The 24326-nt window shown below is 34.2% G+C and overlaps 1 protein-coding gene and 1 long non-coding RNA gene across 3 annotated transcripts; one reads left to right on the top strand and one right to left on the bottom strand.

Annotated features, from left to right (window-relative positions):
- Nucleotides 1-6674: 6674 nt before the first annotated feature.
- LOC147491022 (uncharacterized) lies at nucleotides 6675-7446 on the bottom strand. The gene is made up of 2 exons (XR_015198532.1): nucleotides 7287-7446; nucleotides 6675-7031 (listed from the first exon to the last, which is right to left on the bottom strand). It is a non-coding gene; the product is annotated as an uncharacterized LOC147491022 (long non-coding RNA).
- A 2067-nt stretch (nucleotides 7447-9513) lies between these two features.
- Nucleotides 9514-14320, top strand: LOC147491023 (uncharacterized). 2 transcript variants are annotated; one of them, XM_086568718.1, is made up of 3 exons: nucleotides 9514-9757; nucleotides 11172-11243; nucleotides 11979-14320. In XM_086568718.1, exons 1-3 carry the CDS (start codon nucleotides 9745-9747, stop codon nucleotides 14063-14065), a joined length of 2172 nt encoding a protein of 723 aa, XP_086424844.1. In that variant the 5' UTR covers nucleotides 9514-9744; the 3' UTR covers nucleotides 14066-14320. The 2 variants fall into 2 exon arrangements, with proteins under 2 accessions (XP_086424844.1, XP_086424845.1); XM_086568719.1 differs by lacking the exon at nucleotides 11172-11243 and having other exon boundaries at nucleotides 9516-9757.
- The last annotated feature ends 10006 nt before the right edge of the window (nucleotides 14321-24326 follow it).

The raw sequence follows: 24326 nt of genomic DNA on the forward strand, positions 1-24326 counted from the left end.
CTCAATTTTCAACAAACTAGAATTCTGATGTGTTATTTTCCGGAGACCACAACTCTTTCCACAAGTGTCCAAACACTACAAGGCTTTTTGCATTGAAAAGAAGACTTTCAGAACTTATTCTTTTATGTTTTACAAAAATACTAACTCGTACTCTAACTATATGAAAACTGGACTCGAACACAGTGCACAGAAACTGAATTCTGCCGCACTATTTTCTGTCAACCAAACTTCCAGACATCATAGCTGTCTCCATAAGACTCGGAATAGTACGAGGTCAATTGAGTTAGAAAGAAGACTCATAAAACTCAACTTTTCATGTTTTACAAAAACTCTAACTCTCTCCCTAGCTTTATGCAATTTGTGATCAAACCCTATGCAGAAAACTATTTTCTGACGAATAGAATATCTGACGAATAGAATATCTGACGCATAGAATGGTCGAGTTCATATCCTTTCCGTCACTCATCCAAATTAAGTGAGGCTCACTGCGTCGGATAAAAGATGCTATAAGGTTTCCTTAGTAAGAAATTATACTTGGCAAACACTTAATAGCCTGGATCAAGGAATTTCTTTATCGCCAAGGTGGAACAAAAGACGTGAAAAGAACCGGTCCGTACTGGCGAGATAAGGATAAGGCTGGTGGACAATAAAAGACTGATTTGTCACAAAGCGAACCAGCAAACCAGATGTATGTGGTTTACCCCATACATGCCATCCCTATGGAACTTCATTCTTGCGACATCTCTGAATGTCAACTTGTCACCACTATGGGATATGGCACCTACTTTTGCACTTGTTAAAGGAGTTTTGTGCTTCACCGAGATGATCTAAAGGTAAGTCTATTATTTGATTTTTTTTACGCCTAACTAGTTGTATGTGGTGAGCTAATAACTTAACTGTCTAGGAAGAAACAATCTGGAACCATGTGGACAAGACATTCACAAGAATGTCACCACAGAGTCATAAGAAAATCACTATGGTACAATACTTGCACCCACCTTCTAGATTAGTACTTTCACCAATGTCCCAAAAGTTAATGCCTTCCGATAAAAATAAACAATTAACTAAACTAATAAATACTCACATTTGCATCCGCACAAAATGAACAAGGGTGCCTTTGAACCACCAGCGACTTTTTGTTCTCTTTTTTCGGAGTTTCTCCTATCTGGTCACATCCATTTTCCCTGAAGTGATCATCACTAATGGCCGGCCTTATTCCATTTCCAGCAAAGGCATACCCGCAGTTCGAGAGATTTCTATATTGCAAGATGAGCATTGCTTAGCATCACGAAGTATTACCTGGAGGCTAAAAATCTCATTCTGGAGTTCTTGCCTTCTACGTCTTTGCTGTTCCTCGAATTGCGATGAACCTTGTTGTTCCTCATCTTCTTGCAACTGGTTGTTATTTGTGAGCTGCTTCTCCGACTGCTCATGTTCTTCATTAAGAAAACTTTCAACATAGCTATCTTCGATGTTAACGTTAACACCCTTTTTCTTCAACTAGTTCTTCATCAGTACTAGTACCAACCTTTCTTCTCTCCCCTCTTTCTTTTTCTTCTTTCTTTCCTTTTTTCTTTACTTCTACCGCAACTTCCTCTTCTCCTCCCCCTATCTACAAGGAAAAAGATTCGGTAGTTATAACCCCCTATTCCTATCTCTACCCACGTTTTTCTCTTTTACTACTTATCCCCCCTTATTTTATTTTATTTTATTTATTATTTTTTTTTCTAACTAAAGCCCACTTAAGCCTATGTCCAAATAATACTAATAAAATACATGCTATAAATATTTATTTATTTAATTAAAAAAATAGGGTTGTTATAGAAGATATCAGTAATGCAGTCAAACATTTCTTCACCTTTGCAACCTTAACCCCTTGCATTAATGAGTCTTTCATCACCTTGATACCTAAAATTCCCAACCCAGACCATATATTGAAATTCAGACCCATCAGTCTATGTAACTTCACCTATAAGATTTGTTCAAAAATCCTTGCTACTCGACTCAAATCTCACCTACATATATTTATCTCCGCTTCAAGGTGCCTTTGTGAAAGGCAGATCTATAGGTGATAATATAGGGTTAGCTAGTGAAGTCCTGCATAACATGAAGAAAATGAAGAAACAGAAGCAGGGTTGGATGGCTATAAAACTCGATATGGCAAAAGCTTTTGACAGGATAGAGTGGTGTTTTGTAGATCATATTATGGGCAAGTTAGGCTTCTCAGCAAAATGGAGGAGATTAATCCAACAATGTATTAGCACAGTATCATATAATGTGTTATTAAATGGTACCCCGCTTGATAAGGTTTATCCTGAGAGGGGTATTTGGTAGGGCGACCCTCTTTCTCCATACCTTTATATTCTAGTTGCTGAAGCTTTCTCCAAACTACTAGCTTAAGTTGAAGATGAAAAGATTCTAACAGGCATAAAAATAAGGAGGAATGCACCAGGGATAAACCATCTTTTCTATGCCGACGACTCTATAATATTCTGTAAAGCTAATCTAGCGGAATCTGCAAAAATGAAGGAAATAGTGGAGACTTATTGCCGTGCCTCTAAAATATTTAAAATGTGCGGTAAATTTTGAAAAAAATTCTAGAGCCTATTTTAGTGGAAAAACTTGCGTTCATCCCGCAACTAATTAAATACACAAAAAAATGCTCATGAAAAAAGATGGAAAGTCGAGCTTTTGATGAAAAGGAAATGTATCTTGGCGTACTTGTTCTTTTGGGTCCGAAGAAGAGTGTTGATTTTGAATATCTAGTTGAAAGAGTTCAAAGAAAAATTACAGGGTGGAAGGCTAAAGTCTTGTCCCAAGCAGGTAGGACTACACTTGTTAAATCAGTAGCTCAAGCAATTCCAATTTATGCCATGAGTACTTACAGGTTGCCTTGTAAAATCACCGACAAGTTGGACCAAATCTGTAGGAATTTTTGGTGGAACGGGACTGATACGTCCAACTCATATCACACTCTGAGTTGGGAACAGTTATGCAAAAGCAAAGATAACGGTGGCCTTGGGTTCCGCAGCAGCAAAGATATGAACAAGGCACTCATTAACAAGCATTGTTAGCGACTAATCAAAGATGAGCTTTTGAAATGGTCGCAATTGTTAAAAATATTTACCCCAATTGGTGGAATATGACGGAGATGAAGGTGTTGCCTAAGGGTACTTCTTATTTTTTCAGAGGTATAGTAAGAACCATGAAAGATTTCAAGGTGGGTTATCTATGGAGAATTGGAAACGGATCAAAGGTATCTATATATCATGATCCCTGGCTTACACATCTTTTTAAACCCATATTGCTTAAAGATTACCTCGAACCTGACCCATCTATAGCCGGTCTTACGATAAGTCATCTTATCAACCCTCTGTGCCATTCATGGAACCAAAATCGATTGGGAGAATTGTTTCTTGATCCAATCAAGAACTCCATAAACCTTATTATTATCAGACCAAGCCTTATCACTGATCAAATCATATGGTCGGCGTCCAAAAATGGCAAGTTATCAGTCAAAACTGCATATAGGTTTCTTACTAAGCAAGATGAATTGGTGACTAATTCTTCCTTCAATCCTAAGGTGCTCAAGAAGCTGTGGAAACTTAAAGTTGCTACTAATACTCAGGTATTTCTCTGGAAATTGTATATGGGGGGGGGGGGGTTGGGATATTCTGGATAAACACAAGTTCAAGGGAGATGTTTCATGTATACTCTGCAACAAGGCTATCGAAACAGTTGAGCACTTATTTTTCAAATGTGAGTGGACTAAACGAGTATATATGGTATGTCTCTGAATCCATGATACAGGTTGATCTTCATAGTGATTGGCTTGTCAGGGATTGGCTACAAGAATTCATTTGCTGGTGTGATAGCACGGAAGAATATTTAAGAAGAAGAGGTATTTACATCCTCTTATTGTTGTAACAGATCTGGGAGAGTCGCAACAAGGCAAAGATGGAACACCATGAACCAAGGGTGAATAGAATGCTACACAATACAATACTCAGAAGTACAAAATGTGAAGTAGCTTATGCAAGGCTTAATTCCGATATCAATAATAGCCAGTTACTTGGCTCGCGGAATGAGGAAGCTAGTATTTGGTTTCCGCCTTCGCCCCCTTGGTATGAGCTGAATTTTGATGGTGCTTTTGACAAGAATACAGGTCGCAGAGCTGTTAGGGCCATTTGTCGTGCTGGAGATGGGAGCATCCAAGGGACTGCATACAAGTGTTTTCTTGCTGAGGACGCTGATCAAGCTAAGTACATAGGAGAAGAGATAGCTGCGATGCTGGCAATATAGATGGGTCTACAACATGTCATTTTCGAGGGTGACTGCAGAAGTGTTATGCTAGTACTGGCTGATAATATTGTAGCTGATGTAGGTTGGAAAGTTTCTTCCATTGTATGTCATATTAAAACTCTAGTTGCAGGAATTAGTGACTGCAAATTTGGATGGATCAGGCGAACTGGAAATAAGTTGGCACATGAGATTGCTTCCTGGGCTATAAAAGGAGCCTCATGGACTCAACTTCCCCTTAGTATTTCCAACTCTGTAACTGATATTACTATGTTCTAATATATAGATAGGGTGGTGGTTATCGAAAAAAAAAAAAAACAATCGAATTCTCATTCATCTTATAGAGAGATTTTGTTTTCCTTTTAAGTATTAACCTTGTCGCTTACCGTGAACATAATTTGTGAACATAATTCAACCATCAGAGTATGGTAGATGTAGTATACCGGCATTGAAAAACTTAATTTTAGTTTGCCTACGAAGAAAAGTACTTCTAATATGACTAAAGAAAAAGGATCAAACTACTAACGAACCTCATGACTAGGGCTATCAATGGTTTCGATAACCCAATAATTGATTCGAACCAAACCAATAAAAAATGGTTTGAGTTTTAGTAATTTGGTTTGTCTTCTACCGACCTGAAATCGAACCGAATGGATAAGATATTAGTTTGATTTTGGATTTGTCCTCCACTGAACCGATATGAACCCGAACCGATAAAATGATATTAGTAATATTTATTATTAGTTTTGTATATGTTTATCAATTGTGTGGTTGAAATTAATCAATTTAATTTAGGATTTAATTAATTTTTATAGTTTTCGGAGGGTTGGTTTGATTTCGGTTTGCAATATATCGATTCGGTTTCAGTTCGCAATATATCTTATCGGTTTGGTTCGGTTTCGAGTTCCCAATTTTCTTATCGGTTCTGGTCCAGATTTTCCAGAATCCAACCCAAACCGATCCATTTACAGTCCTACTCACTCACAACTCTTCTCTTTCTCAGCATTCTCTAAATTATTACTATATTTATTTATTTTTAATGTGAGTTGAGATTGTGTGTTTTGTAAATTTGATCAACATTTTGAAATTCAAGAGTTTATAGTCAATTAGAAATACACATGCATTGTTTTTTTTTATAAAGATACACATGCATTGTTAGAATCACAGGCTTGCATCATTCAAATATTCAATTATATTCTCTTGCTTGCATCATTTAGTTCTCGATCTTAATAAAAGAAATTCATGCATATTGTGAGTTGATAAAAAAAAAATCTATTAGTAAGTCTGTTTAAATGAAATCAATAATTCTTTGATGTTGGCAAGTCGAGTCCAGACTGCTGGTTTCACCGTATCACTATCCAAATGCGCACTTTACACTTTTACCAATTTTACTAGTTATTACCTGCAAATGTGTGGGCACGCCTATTTTTTTAAGAGATCAGTAACTAGTTATTATGCAAGCGGGGTTTGAATCTCAGAGTCCCAGGCCTTTGGATCTTGATCAACATTATATTAATTCTCAACTCAAGAGTTTATATACAACTAACAAAATTATATGCATTGTTGGAATTATTGAAGACGCTGGGATTATACATTGAATTGATTCATCTATATGAAAATCACAAAAAACGCACATGCATATTGAAATGGAAAGCCATAATGGATTATGTACACATGCAATAACGAACAAAGCAAAAATTGCTGGATGGAGTATGTGCCTCTATTATGCTTTGAATTTTCTCTGTGCCATTGAATAAGGGACTTTAGCTAGTTGTAAAAAAGTGAACTATGAAGGGTTATTTGGTAAAGATAATATTACATTTGTTGAGCCATGGATTCATTGGACTATTAAAATGAAAAGTTAGAAGAGTACTTAAGCTGATCATATCATATAATTCTATGCTTTTTTAAATTTAATTTTGTTGGAAACCATGTAGAATTTTTGACTGACTTGTTATAATTGGCGAAAAAACCAAGATATATGACTTATTAATAAATAAATACTAAAGCTAAAGCTAAACTTGATTAACTAGTTGCAATGAGTTGTGACTCGTAACCCAATTCAATACTACTTACGAATTAGGAAATCTCCATTACCTAAATATATTAACATAATTTTTTTATTTTCAAATATTGACTAAATAAATTAAGAAGTGCTTGTTTATGTAAAATATTTATATATATATTGATGAACAGTGTTGAACTAAAATAAAACAAACTAAGTTCATGTAGTTGTGTACACACAAATTGAGTTGAGTTGAAAACTTTTAGTGCTCACCGACTCACACTGGAACAAATTCCTGGCTCAATCCGCCACTGGATGGATTCTATTTCTTATTACAATAGTTTGTTACAATAGTTTATTTGAATTAAGATTGAACAAAGCAAAAATTGCTGGATGGATTCTATTTCTTATTACAATAGTTTGTTACAATAGTTTATTTGAATTAAGATTACATTGTGAAACAATATATATTTTTTTCAAAATCAAACAAATAATAATATTTAGGGGTCGATGGCATCAGCTGGTCCAACCACCTTCTCATATTTATTTGGGCATCCACAAACATCCATGTTACGATCAACATCTGGCTGACAAAGATAATCTGATATTTCACTCGACTGGGATCCAGTATGTCCAGCGTCAATGCAATCCTTCATACATTGTTCCCTCGATATGCATTTCCCTAACCAAATATGTTCTGAAACACGATAACCGGGAGTAGCATCGCCTGCATGCATGAACAAGGACTCTTATTACATCAACTCTTCGAAGTACAGTCCATTAAAAAATGAGGAAAAAAGGAAAAAAAAAAAAACGTTTCCACATACAATTATAGAAACCGGTTTCTTTGTGATATTTATGAACGAATATTTTAGTTTAAATATCCATCAACATACAATATATAATAACAAATGAACAACAACGACAATTGAAATAATGATGAAAAATTTAATCGATAAGATACTATATTATAAGGACTAACCCAAATGCAATGTGGACAAAAGTACGGAGAACACAAGAACAGCAGCAATCAAGGGAAGCTTATTGGAATTTGCCATGCTGAACCAAGACAAAACTCTACAAATTAACGTTTGAGTTGCCCTTGAATTGTATGAGGAACAAGTTCTTATTGTGAGTGTCTTAACTATTTTAGACAAGGAGGATCTATTTAAAGGTTGTGTTTATCTAAAATTAGTCATTTCATAACCTATTATTGAGTGGTGTTCAGGTGTTGTTTATTATAAAAGCAATAATTACCACAAACTGCGCATTTTTAAGAATTTACAAAAACAATTTCTATGGTGGCAGTTCTCACATACCCAATATTAGAAAATTTCTGTTTTGTAATTTTTTGTTTTCGAACACTGCCTTAAACCACATTGTCAAACGGTCGAACCTGAGCCCCCATAACAATTGTAATAATGTTGAACATGCCATACACTAATAATGTCCAAGCTTTTAATTGATTACTTGGATAATGAAGAAAAAAATGCATTATTGGTGAACATATCATTGTTTTCTTTCTTTTGATCTTGTAATAAGCTTGTATTACATGGCCGTGGCACAGGTTTGCAAACAGATGATATCGATTCAAACAAAATAATAATTGCTTCACCCATTAGATCGAGAAAAGATCAATAATTTCAAAATTAAATGATCACCTTCACTCACTCTAAAAAAGAAAAGCACGGATTGGAATTATGGAATATATATAAGTGTTTTAAATCATTAAAAATTGAATATTAAGTTTAGCTAGGATTAGAGTCTAGGACAAAAGAAGGTATGTACTGTGTGCAAATTACATTCATTTTCACATAGAAACCCATACAAATTATTAGAATATATTAGTATTAGTATATGTCAAATATGGAAAGTCTCATGTTTCTATAAGTGTATGTCCAATATGGAAAGTCTCATGCGCCACTAAACCGGTGTTATGATTTCAGTTTGTGACTGTGGTACACCTTCAGTATTCAGGTTAGGCCATTGCCTACACCGACAGTTTCACCTCCAGAACGTCTCAACAGTTGTTCGAGTTTCTTCAACTAAAGACAGTTCTATGCAAAATGAGGAGCAGTATTATTATCTTTTGTTTTTTTGTAATCCAAGTTGTAATTTGTATAGTTTGCGTAATTACAGCTTGAAGGGGAGTATTATAATATGTTAGTATTAGTATATGTCTAATATGGAAAGTCCCATGTTTCTATAAGTGTGGACATCCATATCTAGTAGTTGCTATTATCATATTTTAGGTTAATATAAGTATGTAACTCTGGATAGAGAACAAACTCTCTCTTAGACTCTAAACTCCAACCCTAATCAATCTCTAGTCTTCTCTATTCTTATTCTTGGTTTCTCTAATATATCAATGTTATAACTCTCCTAGCATCACTACTAACATAAAATTTAACACAAATATCAATATACCTTTCAAAGCATTCCCAATGCAGTCGACTGTTATTCACCTCCACATAGGTAATATTTCTCTTTTTTTACACCGTTTTGGTAGTTGTCCAATGCAAAGGTGAATATTAATTTCTGAAAGGATGTTAGATTCTGTTTGAACGTAAAAATCGAAAAAATATTCCGGACGGAATGAAACATCTCGTCTGAAATTAAAAAAAAAAAAAAAACCCGAAAAAAGTCGAAAAATCACGTAAGACGAAATGAATTCCGTCCGAAAAAAAAACCCATTATTTTTATAAAAAAAAACACACGAGACGGAATCCAACATTCTGTCCGAAGTTCACAACTCAGCCACTATCTCGGTTAAAGGTTTCACCTTTGTTTTGACTTGGGAAAATAGTCACCACCATATTCACTTTTACATTGGGAAAATATTTTGAACAAAAAAGAGGTGAATAAAGTTACAAACCCACCATATCCACCTGCATTGGAAATACTATCAGCGTAGTGTATTGTGGATATTCACTAGAAAACATTATGAAACCAAATTTGCACGACATTTCTGCTATCAACTACATCTTATAATAATCTCAAACCAAAAAACACAAGAGTGTTTTAGTGGCACGATGTTTGTAAGTATGTTACAAGTGCATTCTATCTTTTGACTTGACTTTGACCACAGGATCATTCTCTACAGTGGGACCAACTGCATAAACAGTAAAAATGGTGGGGCCAAGTCATAAGCTTTGTCGTTGCACACTTCTCACTGACCTCGTTTGTTGTAGTGGGACTGCAGGCACAAGCTCTTATTTAAAAAAGTTTTCTTTTTCTTAGGCAAAGGGGTAGTGTCAACTGTCAAGTGTGTTGTGTTTTTTTAACAGAAATGCAGAACACCCACAACAACAAAAACACAATAACAAAAGCCCATCTTGTGCATTGTGGAATGAATGTCTCAAAATGAGTGAATCTTTGAAGATTACAAAGTTGGTGTCTTGTTGTTTTGGAGCTGCATTTGCTGTTCTTAGTTTGGAATCATGATGAAGTTTGGTGAGTTTTTTTTTTTTTTTGTTTAGTTAACAAGTTTGGGTATAAGATTTGTGAGTTTATTTTTAGTAAAAAGTTGAAATTTTGGAGTTTAGTGTAATTATGGATGACTATAGATCTTCGAAATTGAGAAACTTGATAGTGATGGGTTGCATGAAAAACAATTTAGAAGAACACCCAAAGTTGGTTTTTTTAGATGGTTTTACTGCCCCTTTTATAGTAAGCTGTTTTGTTGAAACATTTTTACAGTGTTGAGTTTTACACCTTGTTTTATTTCAAGGAGAGAATTTTGTTTACTTAGTAGTAGTTATTCAATCACTATTTCAGCTTATGAATTGGTGAAGAAGTAGAACTTCTCAAAAAGCAATGCCATAGGATGAGAACTTAGCAACATAAGTGAGGGTGACCCATTGTGTGAGATCAGTCTGCTTGTGCTTTATCTTAATTAGGAGAAGAGCAGATAATGTAGAGGAATGCAAGAACATCACTCATAGGCTCGACATGGAAAAGAAATAAATGGTAATACATAAGGAGACTCGACAGCAAGCCTTTGAGTGAGCTTTTTTTCTGAAACAATTACATCATTCCAACCACCCAGCTCCCCATTGTTCGACTGCAAGATCCAAAATAACGCTTTGGGTAGTTGGTTATAAAGTAATCCCCAACTAAATTGAGGGAAGCAATGGGAAAATACAACCTATTGTCCTATCAAGTACATCCCACTCCAGCACTAAAGACCATGCTGTTGGAAATATTGATTGTGAGCCTACCTCAAAGAAAAAAATAAGAACGGCTTAAGAGCCATTTGTTGGCACAAAATGACTTCTGACAAACAACCGTCAGTATCAATGTAAATATGTCTGGGTTCTCTGTCTGCAACTTTAACCTCCGTTTGGAGGCAGAGTGAATATAATGAGTGTGTCATGTTAGCTTTTAAACTTCATCATTTTGAGTGCAACCAATTGGTAGAAAATGGATGTTAGATGACTTTGAAGCAAAGTACCCAACGGGTTTGTAGTTTGGGATATCTCCTCCCTTTCTAGAAGTTGGATTTTTTTTCTTGCCGTGTTCTGAGTTATCACTTGATTTTAGGTTCTCCCAACATTTTTTGATGCACTTTTGAATTTTGAAACATAAAGAATTTTAAGTGTAGAGTAAAACGATGTCCTTTTGTTTTTATGTTGCAAGTGAAAAAAAAAGGCCTTTGAATTTGTGGTATTTGGAAATTTTATAATATATTCATGCTGGTAAAAAACTTGTGTTGGTTCTCTCGTTTCCTGTAATGTTTCGACCTCTTAGTATCTCATTCAGTTTGTGTCACCTCTTTGAAAGGAAGTCTTATATTTTATGTTTTTAGTGTAACTCTTGATCATAGCTTTGAGTTGAGTATCTGTATCTTACTAGACATACTTTTCAGGTTTCAAAATAAAAGGTTCAGACTCATCCCCAGGGAGAAGTTTGGATGGAAGTTTTAGGAAGTCTAAATGTGGTATGTTTTTCATAGTATATAAGTTGCAATTTATCCATGCTTTTGTCATTCTTTGAAATTTGTATGTAGAATACGACTGTCGATTCTTTCCCTTGTGTAAGTATGTATGTTTGTGAAAAAAATATGTGCAAGGAGTCAATTTCCTTTTTCCTACTGTATACCCTGTAAAAAATCTACATCCATACTTTGACCTTTTTGGTGTCAGTGATTGACCTATGTGCCATACCGAACCATAACCTCTCTTGCTTGAACATATTGGTCGTTTGAGGAGGGCCATCTGTTTCCATTTTGAGCAAGAAGATTTGGTTAGGAGTTAGGAAAGGTCTGGAGTGAGTAAATTGGATATAGGAATTGAGGAAATATGGTGGAAAAAAAAACAAAATAATCAGCTCAAATGAGATTAAAAACCTAAATCTCCAATGGCATTACAAAAGAGAGCAAACACTTCACATCTTTGACAGCAAGAAGATATATGTTAACTTCTTCGTTTTTCTTGCAGCTGTACCATAATCCCAAATTTCAAGCACCAATATGAGCTTAATATGCTTTTTAGTGCAAGAGAAATGACAACCAGTTCTTCTCCCTCTTAAATTTTTTTATGAAATGAAACTTTCAGTTTATTTTCTGTATTGACTGCGTTTCTTATTAGTGCAATCATCACCCATATTTCTCTTGAGCGAGTGTAAGAGTTTCTTTCTTTTGCGATTACATGTAAACCTGTGTTACTCAATGCAGGTGTCTCCCCTGATAGCAGGTCTGGCACTTCAACTTCGAGCAAGTACGTGCCTACGTCTAGAAGAGTTCTCAAAGGGTTAAAGGACATTTTAAAGAAATTTGTTGATGTTGAATTATTTACGCACAGTCTTGAAAACTGGGTTCTGGAGAAGAGCGGTTTTGAGACCGAGCAGTCATTTGCATCTCCTTTTGTGAATGATGAATTGCACAAATTGGATTATGCACTGGAAAGTGTCTTATTTCAGCAACTCGTGCGTATGCCATATTCATTGTACACTTCTGATGATCTGAGAGAAGATGAGTATCTTGCCCTCGAAGACTTCCTTCTTGCTAGTATAGATGGATTATGGCGTGCCTTTTGGCACAAAGATGGACCTCTTCCTTTTTCTGTATCTTTCCCTCGCTGTCCTGGATTTAAGTTTTATACAGTTGAACAAGCAATACCTAGGGCAAGACTAGGAAGGCTTTGTGGTGCAGCTCTGGTATCCAACAATGGGAGCAACTTGCAAGTTCAGTGGGATCAAGTGGTGGAGTTTGCATTATTTAAGGAGGACATTGTGCAAAGAAGCAACAGCTTTTCTACAATAACAATCTGTGAGGCCCTCTTTTATGGCTTCCGTATACTTCTCTCTAGGAGTTTGAGCAAGTTCAAAAGTGTCACTGGTGATTCGGTATATCTGCTGGTTCTTGATTCCAAATTTGGCGGCGTCATCAAATTAGGAGGAGATCTTAGTAAATTAGAGACCAATTCAAGCAGCCCATACCACGGTATTATTGAGTGGATGAAAGTCCACGCTGATATCAGCATATCTCCTGTTGAACGGATATGGAACAAGCTAGGGAATCCGAACTGGGGAGACCTAGGAACTAGGCAATTACTTCTAGCAACATTTTACTCTATTGTACAGTGGAAAGGACCACCTAAAAAATCGATTGCTGAATTTGCAGCTGATCACAGCGTACGCCTTCAGAAGCGTAGGATTGAATACCGATTCATTGAGAACAGCCATGAGATGGTGCCCATACAACAGTCGAGTCAAACAGGTGAGATTGTTGAACTTGACTATGAAGATAATAATGTATCTTTTGGAAAGAAAATGTCATGTTTGAAACTCAAGCGCGGTGAGGTATTGATGTTAGAGGATCAAGAAGAGCAGAAAGGATTTTGTATACAGGATATTGTGGTAGAAGGTAACTGTTTTTCATACATAGCTGTTTCTCTAGAGAATCCTGGTGAGTTGTTGACCGTATATGTGGGCGCTCATCCATCTATGCTAGAACCATCTTGGGAGGACATGAGTCTGTGGTATCTGGTACAGAGGCAGACAAAGGTATTGAACATCTTAAAACAGCAAGGAATCTCGACCAATCATTTGCCAGAAATAGTTGCATCAGGTCGAATATTGCATTCTGGTGCTTGTAGGAAGCAGAGCCTTGGAGATCGATGTGATCATCCATGGTGTGGGACCCCAGTTCTAGTTACACGTCCTGTTGGTGAGTTACTATCTTCTGTTGTTGCTCGAAATGGGCCACTTTCGAGTACAGAGGCACTCCAATGCTGTCGAGACTGCTTATCAGCTCTGCAGAGTGCATCGATGGCCAAAATTCAGCATGGTGACATTTGTCCTGAGAATATAGTATGTGTCATTGATAAGAATGGTGCAAGAACCAGGTTCCTGTATGTCCCCATATCGTGGGGGCGTGCAGTTTTAGAAGATAGAGACAGTCCAGCAATAAACCTGCAATTCTCCTCAACACATGCACTTCAACAAGGGAAGTTATGTCCCGCATCAGATGCTGAGAGCCTCATTTATCTTCTTTATTATGTGTGTGGGGGAACAATGGAGCAGCAGGACTCGATTGAGTCGGCTCTGCAGTGGAGAGAGAACTGCTGGGCTGGGCGTTTCATTCAGCAGCAACTTGGTGAGGTTTCAGCTCTATTGAAAGCATTTTCTGATTATGTGGACAGCCTCTGTGGGACACCTTATCCTGTGGACTATGATATATGGTTAAAACGACTGAACAGAACTGTGGATGGCCCATTGCTTATTGAGGGAAATGATAACAGCAGCAGTAGCGTATTGTAGCGAAGTCCTGAACTTACTGAACTTTTTCGTTCCATATTTCCATGCTGACAGGGAAGTCAAAGTATGGCATCTTTTCATACACTGATGTGCGCCATTTTTCTGTTTTGTTGCCTTTTTTGTATATTCAAATGATTCCAAGGGTTTCGATTATTTTGCACTGTGTTTTCTTTCTATTTTTTGCACTGTTAAAAGAAATTCTTAATGTAAGTTATTCAAATTCTGATTGAACCTAAAGCATCCTATCTTGATTTCTAAGATTTTCTTGGCCCAAGTGTTTTCTCCATTGATGTACATAAGAAAGAAACTTGAAGCGCTGTGATGTAACCATGTAGGTGGTATCTTATGAACGGGCTCTTTCAGTTGTGCTCGGAGAAAAGACGTCTTCATATCATTCCTCCATTGCGTTTTACTCTAACACAACTTATACATAATACTTTGAGTAGTTTGAGGTAGTTTTAGGTCTATGCATCTTCATTTCATAGGTATATAACAACGCACATTTTGGAGAGAGAGATTATTAGTACATCAGATCTTCAACCTTCATCTCCTAATTGACCAAGATCCGTCTTCTCCCTTCTTAATATGTGATTGAAAACTTAAGCCCATATGTAAGGCATGGAAAAATTATGTCGTCTGTTGCTACCAATAACTAGCTTGTAGCGTCAGGAGTTGGATGAGCTGACCTCGAGTTACAATTGCAATTTGTAGGTTCATCTCTGTGTCTTTTCTTAAAGGTTCTGGAGCCTTGAGGTTCAATTTCCTTGTGCCTTCTCCGATATCTTATCAGTAAAAATTATCTTATCAGTAGGAATGCAGTTAAATACTTAAATTGACCCTATACAATTTTATTTTTACAATTGTAAAGAAACAACAAATAAAAAAGGCAAATAATAAGAGGGAGATCAATCTCTCCTCCAAATAGAGCGCACTTGCTAAGAACAGTAAGATAGAAGCACAAATCTCCACACTGGAGTAGGTGACCCTATAACATGGTTATAATTTGAAGGAGTAGGTGTGGAAAAAAAAATGAAATAATGGAGAGAAAGTCTCCGTTATATAAAAATGTTGAAGACTTTGTAATTTTCATTCTCATTTATTGCATTTGCAAGAAGAGAGACCGTTCTTTGTTTTAGTTTTAGTAGAGAGCAATTTCATGTTTTAGGAGTAGGAGTAGGAGGTAGTTTTGGAGAATCCCATTTTTAGTTTTCATGTTTTAGTTTAGTTTTTAAAATTTGTAATAGGTGTTCATGGAGGAGACTCAATTGTTGTAATTTAAATTTATTCTTCTAGTTAAATTAAGTATCTTCTTCTTCTTCTTCTTTGATTTTTATCTTGTAAGTTCATGATTCCTATGATAATGAGCTAAGTTCTCATTGTGGAGGGTTAACAATGCTCATGTGAGGTCAGCCTTTATTAATGGAGTTTCATTCATCTGCATAACTATAACAAGCTAGTTTTTGCATCCTGCTACAAAATAACAGTTTAGATGTGAAAACTAGCTAGAAGTTGAGAAGTTCACTTAGAGATAAGGTTATGTTTCAACTTCTCATGCTAGTCGAATCTTCTTAGAGGTAGGAAAATTTTACTAGGGATCAAAACTCAATTCTTTTTCATTGGCTTGTCTATGAGTGAATGAGAAGATAAGGGTTTGCAATGAACTTGCTTTATTAGTGGACGTTTGATTCTTAACAATAGTGGATTTAACCTGCCACTTTATTATTTTGTATATGTAAGTCATTTCTTTTATATGTGTTTGCAATCAATCAATATAAAATCAACAAAAACAAATCTTTCTCTCCCCCAACCATTTGAATCTAACTTGGTTTCTCTTCCACTTGTTTGAGCGTGTTTGACATCCCTCACCAAAAATACTTAACATCATCTTGTTCAGATAGAAATGCACCTATTGGAAAAACCGAAATCTATGATCTTTGCTAACAAATTGAAATCTTCTGATTATGATTTTCTCATTCTAGATTTACTCAAAATACTAGGAAAATAAAAGTATATCTCGGTCGGTGTAGCTAATCATAGCCGAATCCATAGCTCCACCACTGACTATTACCATCACTTTCGTGTGTTTCCCTACCATAACAAGTAATTCCCTAACTTCATTATTTGTCATTCCATTGACTACATCCAGCCTCTAAATTTGAATATACTAGGTAATGCACGTGCCTTTGGCATGGATTGTTTTTTAATTTCTTGATTTGCATTGATTTTTTTAATATTATTTTTCTTTTTATTGATTTTTTTTCTTATTTAGATTCACTGATTTTTTTCTCTTAACCACAATTTTAACAAACATTATCTCTCTGTTTGCCTCTTATTTAAATAATAATTATTGATACATTATTTTATGATTTTAGTACAACTTTTTTGTCTTGGACATATATATTTTAATTCATGTATTTTTCACAATTTCAAAAAATAAAACAAAAACAAAAAGTACTCGTGAAAAATTCATCCCACCGAAACAATTTTGACCAATATGATACATTAAACGTGCTTGTCCGCAAACTTTATATATCACACATGCTTTGGCAATATGTATCCCTAGTATGTATACACACCCTCCTAATTATTTAGTTTCCGATATTGAAAGAAAAAACTACAAAAAAAAAAAAAAAAAAAAAAAATTACAAAACATGAATATGAAATGCTCCAGCTAGCTATGAAGGCACAAATTATGTTGTCGTCTTTTATCTTTGGTGCTATCTCTACACGCCCATGAACGCCATGTCGCAAAGAATTTTGGCAAAACCTCCCTTGTGTTTGTTACTTTAAAATGAAATAACACAACCACTGTTGACACTGAAAATATAAACAAAAAAACCTATGCAAATTGCAAATATAACAAAGTTACCGGCCAGGTAATTGAACCATGCTATATAATTGAGAATATTCAATGCAACGGTTAACTACACTTTCAGCAATCATTTGCACATTGTAAGGATATATCAACAAATGTTAATTTGCTCTTGTTTGACTCGTGACGGCACACCTGACTCATCTCTTACTTCAGCGTAACTGGTGAAGTATAAGACATGAAATAAAAAATCGAAAAAAATTTGTGTCAAATTCACTCTACAAAAATTATTTTGAACATACTTCAATAGACTGAACATGAAATTTTGTAGTTCAAAAGAAACAACTTAATTCATATATATATATATATAACAAAGACTACATGCACTGGAGGTACGTACTTTTCCTAAATTTCATAATTTGATTTTATTTTATGGTTTTGAGTTGCTTTTTTGTTTATTTCATTTTCATTAACTCATAGTTTTTCTATAATTCCAACTGTTCATCTGTTCATCGAGACGATGTAAACCAACTATCCATTTTAAAATGTTGCATAATGGTTTTGTCATCCTCATATTTTAACGCCTCGCATGTTATTGACTGAGATTGAAATCCTACTCTTTTAGAGTATGTCTCATCACATATTTTAACCAGTTAACTTTGTAGTAATATCCAATTCGTACTTATCATAACTTTTCGATCCGTTTTTAAATTCTTATAAGCTATCAATTAAGAAATTAAAATACCCGTGAAAAAGCCTCATTGAAAATAAACTTGTTGATCATCTCTATAAGAAATTCTCAATAAACCTTTTTTTTTTTTTTTTTTTTTTTTTTGACTTGTCTTTTAGTAAATTGCTTTTGGAAAAATGGTAGAAACCTGAAATAATTTGCTATTTTTATTTTAGTATTTTAGATAGTCTAAATTTTTGGCATATAGTGTAATATCCCGACCCGTGGGGATATACTGTAGCGCCTAGCCCGTGAAACGAGGTTGAAACATGTACTTGGAAAGGTGCCTAGCCCGTGGGGAAAAGGTCGCCTCATGTATGAATTCTAGTATCTATGAAGTTGTTTGAGATCTAAGATATAAGTAATTCATCCGCCAAATCCCAACATAGAGATTTTTTCCTGATTTATGGATTCGTGGGAACTATGTAGTGAAGATTGCTTATGCATGAGTAGTCGTAAGACGGGTGACCTCCTAACAACTGTGGTGACTATGTGGGAACAATCGATGTGTAGGATTTTTGATTCCTTAAATATCAACTTTTATAAAAAAAAAAATTGAAAATTTTGATTAAACTGAGTTCTTTATTTTATTTTTTGAAATATTGCTAAAAGCATTAATTAATTTGATATTATTGGAAAGTTATTTTTTAATTACCTAATTAAACCATTATTTATTTATTTGCGAAATTAATAGAAATTTTTAACTATCATTATTTATTGGTTTAATAAATTAATGAAAAGTTTTAATTACCAATTAAACCATTATTTATTGATTTGCTTAATTAATAGAAAATTTTAACTATCATTATTTATTGATTTAATAAATAAAAATCTTAATTACTATTAATTGATTTGCTAAATTAATGGAAAGTTTTAATTACCATCAAACTCTAACACAGTAATCGAGGCGTTATATGTAATCCCAACCACCACTCAGCCCACCGTAGGATGGAATTCCAGCCGTGTGGGTCATAAAACTTCCCTCCCTTGTTATATTGACATTAAAAAAATATAATTCAAAAAAACTGTTAAAATGTCTTAATATTATTACATAATGTCTTAATGGAAAATTATAATATTAAATTATATCAAATAAAATAATTCATAGCAACAACATTTGGCTTCAAAAGCAGTGTCATTTAGTGAACTTAAAATCCCACCAACACTATTACCATACCACTTGTGTTTCATCACTACCATCACATTCTCATTATGACTTAGCTTTCTCCACCGTACCATGATTATCGAAAAAAAAACTTCCAATTTCCTTAACTTCCACCACTGTTTCTCTTAACACCCCACCCCCCCCCACCCCCACCCCTGGCCCCTTTACCTTCCAAACACAATAAAATTGAATAGAGATTGGACAAATCACAATTGAAGTTATATAATAATTACAATCATAAAAAAGAAAATATATATGTTTCCAATTTTAACTATTCAAATTGAACAAAAGGTAAAGAAAAATTAATTTTTTATTTACTTTGATGAGATGGTATATGTAGATAATAAGTAGTTTAGGCGAAATCCAATATATTGGCCAACAAGATTGCAAAATCTAATTATGTCGACCCTATATTTATATTTGGGTCTTTTTGTAGTACGTCACACTATATTAATGCACTTTTTGAGTTTAGTCACACTATATTTATATATACGGTCAACGTACGGTCAAACCTAGTCAACGTACAACTTGAAACAGATTTGTTAACAGAGTGTGACTAAATTTAAAATTTTGAACTTCGTGTGACTAAACTCAAAAGTGCATTAATATAGTGTGACGTCCTACAAAAAGACCATTTATATTTCAACACCATTTTGTTTTTCTTCAAAAACTGAAATATTCGGCAAAATTCCCAAATTCCATTTGAAATCGTGATCATGAACACTAGATAAGTGTGAGTTGTTAGAGCATCTCTAGGTGGAGGTATCATCTGCATATTTGCTCAACCATTCAGAATTTCGCGAAAAACCATCTCTAGGTAGAGGCAAATGTGGAGGTATCAATATGTCTAGCCGCATCCGTGGATATAAATTTGCGGTTTCAGATGCGGATGCGGATGCGGCACAATAGTGACTATGTCGTTTTTTTTTCAACCTAGGGCGACATTATCAATGTCGCGCAAGGTAAACCCTATTCCAAATTTGCGACTATTATTTGCCTCCAAGAAATGAGGCTCACCTCCCTCATTCAGAACCCGTTACACTAATCCACCCTCAAATCACTAATACCCACTAAAGCCCCCTCTTTTTAAGCCGTTTATACGTAACCTCTCTATTTTTGTAAAAATAATTAAATCTCGGTCTAATTTTAATATCCTCACCAAAATTGTTTCATTTTCTACCATTTCATGGAAATAGAGATTTAAGATTGACGAACCGAGGCGGATTACAAAAAAAGAAAAATGAAAAACACCGAAATAGTGATGTTCTTGTTTCACCATTGAAGAAACAAGCTTCCACTTTCAGATTCTCATTGTTTGACCATTGAAGAAACAAGATTTGACATTGAAAAATTATAAAATGGTTATTCTTACATATGAGAGATTGAAGAAAGTGGTATATATTTTCATCTCGATCGTCTTCAAATTTGTGTTGGATGCTTTCTCAATTTGATTACGAACTCTATTCAATTAATGCTTCTTGTTTCTTTCGTATTTTATAGTTTTATGCAATTATACATCTTGATATTGTTTTCGCTTTGCTTTAATTTGGTTTTATGTGTTTATATTAGATTTTGAATTTGTTATAAAAAGTAAAATTTTTGTAGTGATTCATCAGTTTTGGTGGTAAGTTAGATTTGCGTAGTGTTCATCAGTTTTGGCATTGTTTTTGTAAATGCAGTGAAATGGAGGGATTGTGCTTTTCTGTCATTTGTTGTAAAATCCTAACTAGTGTTCGTCTTGGTGCTAATTGTATTATTATGGATTTTAAGGAGGAAAATGGTCAGATTTTATTCCTTTATCCATTGGACATTTCATTTTATTCGTTCTTTGAAGCATAGTGTGATAGAGACAAACTTGGAGCTTCAATCCTTGGCGTGCTTCTGTTGGGTGAAAAGTGAGTACCGTTGCTATGGCCACCGCAAACTTCAACTCTTGGATTCTGCTAGAACGCCACTTGCCTATCATTACAATGGTGGACAAGATCCGTGGGAAAATTATGAAAATGATGTTTGATCGGCAAGAGTTGGGAGACCAAACAAGAAACGGAAGCAAAGCACTGGTGTTGCAAGAGGTAGGAAGAAGAACAAGCACCCTTGCTATGACCATCACAACCCAAAAGTGGGTTCCACTCCTACAACATGCTCTGCACCAATTCAATTATTTGTTATTTGATGGTTGCTCTTATATAAAAGCAAGATGTCGATGATTTTGCATTCTTTGATGTTGCTCGTATATAAAAAATGAGATGTTGATGAACTTACTTTATTTTTTTTGATGTTGGATTTTATAGTTTGACATTGGTTTTTATATGTTACGATTCTTAGTTGGAGATTTTTAAAACAACTAGTTAAAAACGTTTTTGTATTACTGTGTAAAAATACTTTTACATAGTAACTTTTGGGATTGAAATTAGCCCAATACCTAACAAAATATATATAAATGTATTTTTACATAGTCATTATATATGTAAATCTATATTTACTATGAAAACTTACATTTACATAGTTACTTTTTGGTAATGAAAATTGCCCGACACCTAGGGGTGGCAATTTTGTACACGACTCGCTAACCCGACACGAAATTAGCGGGTTTGGGTTGGAAAAAAAAGGCTTTTGGGTCATTTAAGGGTTGACCCGCCAAACCCATCAAATAAATGGGTTGGGTTAGGGTCACATATGTTAACTCGAGTAACCCATTAGTAGACCCAATTAGTTCTCGGGTCTAATGGGTCGGGTCATCAACCCGTGACCTGTATAGCCTGTTTTAAGATAAGTTTAATTATCCCAACAACCTAAAATAAATGACTAAAATGAGAAGGTTTTTTTTTTTTTTTTTGATTGGTAAGCCTGTTTTAAATGAGATCAATAACTCTTTGATGTTAGCGGGGTTCAAACCCCAGACCTCTGGTATCATCACCCAGACCTGCAAATGAGAAGAATTACTCATCATATTGATTCATTCGATAAATATATGTTTTGTTATTCAATTTTTATTGATATATAATTGAATTATGGATGGTTTTTAATTTGAGAATATATATATTAAATATACTTTTTTTATCAATAAAATCGTGAAATACTAAATATTTTGCATACAGGTTGTCTGTGAATCCAATCCAAAACTGATCTAAAATCTCATCTATCATCCCAACTACCTAAAAGAAAGAAGATTAGTAGTCATATTGATTCATTCGATAAAGATATGTTTAATTATTCAATTTTCATTAATATGTAATTAAATTATGGATAGTTTTTGTGAATTAATGCATATTGTTTTGATAAATAAAATCGTTAAATACTAAATATTTTGCATACAAGTTGTATGTGAATCCGATCCGAAACTGATATGAAATTAACCGGATGGCTTGGCGGGTCACCCGTTGGGTAACCCGTTATATAGGCGGGTTGGGTTTGGATTTGACAAACTCGACACGATTAGTAATTGAAAAGTAGGAAATCAACTACTACTATGCATTTTTAAGTTTGCATAGTACAAATGTTTTGTTTCACAAATCTACTATGTAAACTTAAATTTTCATATGTAAATTCAAATTTTCTTATATCAAACTACTATGTAAATTCAAATTTTCATATATCAAACTATTTTGTAAAATTAAATTTTCATATGTCAAACTACTATGTAAATTTAAATTTTCACATGAAAATTATAAATCGAGCTTGTTCGGATTTTAAAGTTGGTATGGTGCCAATGGCTAGTTCATTCCTGGAATTGAAAACATATTGTGTTTTAGAAAGGGAAAGTCACAGACCTGGTAATAATTGTTACTATACATTCTTATATTTTCTAAGTAGTCAATTCAAAAATTCATGATGTTAGAGTTTTGATAAGCCTTAATAAGTAGGTCTTTGAGTGTTTATGTCTTTGAAGTTGTTATTATATGAAGTTATTTAGAAAACAAATATGTAGTTATGGGAAACATGTGGTGATGGTACATAGTAAGACTTAAGTCGAAATGTTATTTTTCCCTGGGTTCGATTATTAAAGGTTGTCAGGTCCATATAGTAGTTTTACTCTGCAATCTTAACTTTTCATAGTAGTTTTATCATGCAATCTTAAAATTCACTCTGCAATATATATTAACTTTTCATAGTGGTGTTACTATACAATCTTACATTTTCATAGTACTTTTACTCTACATTCTTAAATTTTACTCTGCAATCTTAAATTTGCATAGTAGTTTTACTCTGCAATCTTAAATTTCCATAGTAGTTTTATTATGTAAATATAGATTTACATATACATGAAAATTTAAACTCTAATCATTTTAATTTTAATTCCATAATTTAACTCTCTAATCGTTGTGAAAGCTAGAACTAAAAAGAAAAAGATCCCCAACAAACCCAAACGGCCAAACACAAGTTTTGTTGCAAAATTTTTACAACCAATTTAACATTCAATCTTTAGTATTTGGATTTCTCTTTTCAAGTAGGAAATCAACAATGTCGATACTTAATTTAGTATATAATGAGAACAAATTTAGAAATTGAATTTTTATTATCTTCACCCTGTTTTCAATCTTCGGAAATTGTCGTTCGAATATGAATCTACAACCTTCTTTAATTCTTCCACCATAAAATCGATATTAAATTCTTAGAATTTGGGATTGTGTGGAAGACAATACCATTTGAGATGGTGCTGAGTTTTTTGAGAAGTTTTCTCTCGTAAAGAAAGCTGGCCCGGGTTGTTTTAATTACGTGGGTATTTTGGTAAGTTCTAAATGTAGAAAAAAAACAGGAACGTTTTATGGTTTAGTCTATAAGGAGGGGTTTTTTTATGTAGCCAGTTGAAGGTAGAGAGAGATTAAACGCAAAATCTGATTTGCTTCCACCTAGAATTGGTCAAATATTGCAAATAATTACTTTAAATTTTTGCCTCAAACATATATGTGATACTACCACTACCTAGAGATGCTCTTATCTTGAATAGGGTGGAGAGAAAAATTATTGATTTTTTGTTCTAAATTTATATATATATATTTTTATTGATTTTTTTGTTCTAAATATATATATATATATATATATATATATATATATATATATATATATATATATATATATATCTCAATTAGTAGAGTATACCATAATTAACATGGACATTTAAATTGGACCAGCCTTTTTTCTGCCATGAAATACCCTTGATAAAAATATTAAAATCAATTATTCAATGCCTTTAAGAAGGACTACTTAGTCATTTCAAAATTTACTACTATCTATACCCTTAAGATTATATAGTAACTTAAGGACGTATGTGTAAATTCAGGTTGAAAATCAACTATACGCCCCTATTCAATTGTTCGCGACTTACCCTTCATTAATTGCCAAATAATTACCTTTTATACCGAATTCAAGAAACCAACCGTTTCTCTTCTTCTCTCTCCCAGGTATTCTCTTCTCCCTCTTCGTCCTCTATTGATAAAAAAAATATAAACTCTTTGTTGCCTTCATTTTCTCTTGATTTCTTCCAGTTTTGAAGAAAGCAAAGCAAGTAGGAGAATACCGACTTTAAGAAGGGTGGGAAGAGAAGTGAAAGCAGGGA

Source organism: Coptis chinensis, chromosome 6, assembly GCF_015680905.1.
Source record: "Coptis chinensis isolate HL-2020 chromosome 6, ASM1568090v1, whole genome shotgun sequence".
NCBI classification, from domain to species: Eukaryota; Viridiplantae; Streptophyta; class Magnoliopsida; order Ranunculales; family Ranunculaceae; genus Coptis; species Coptis chinensis.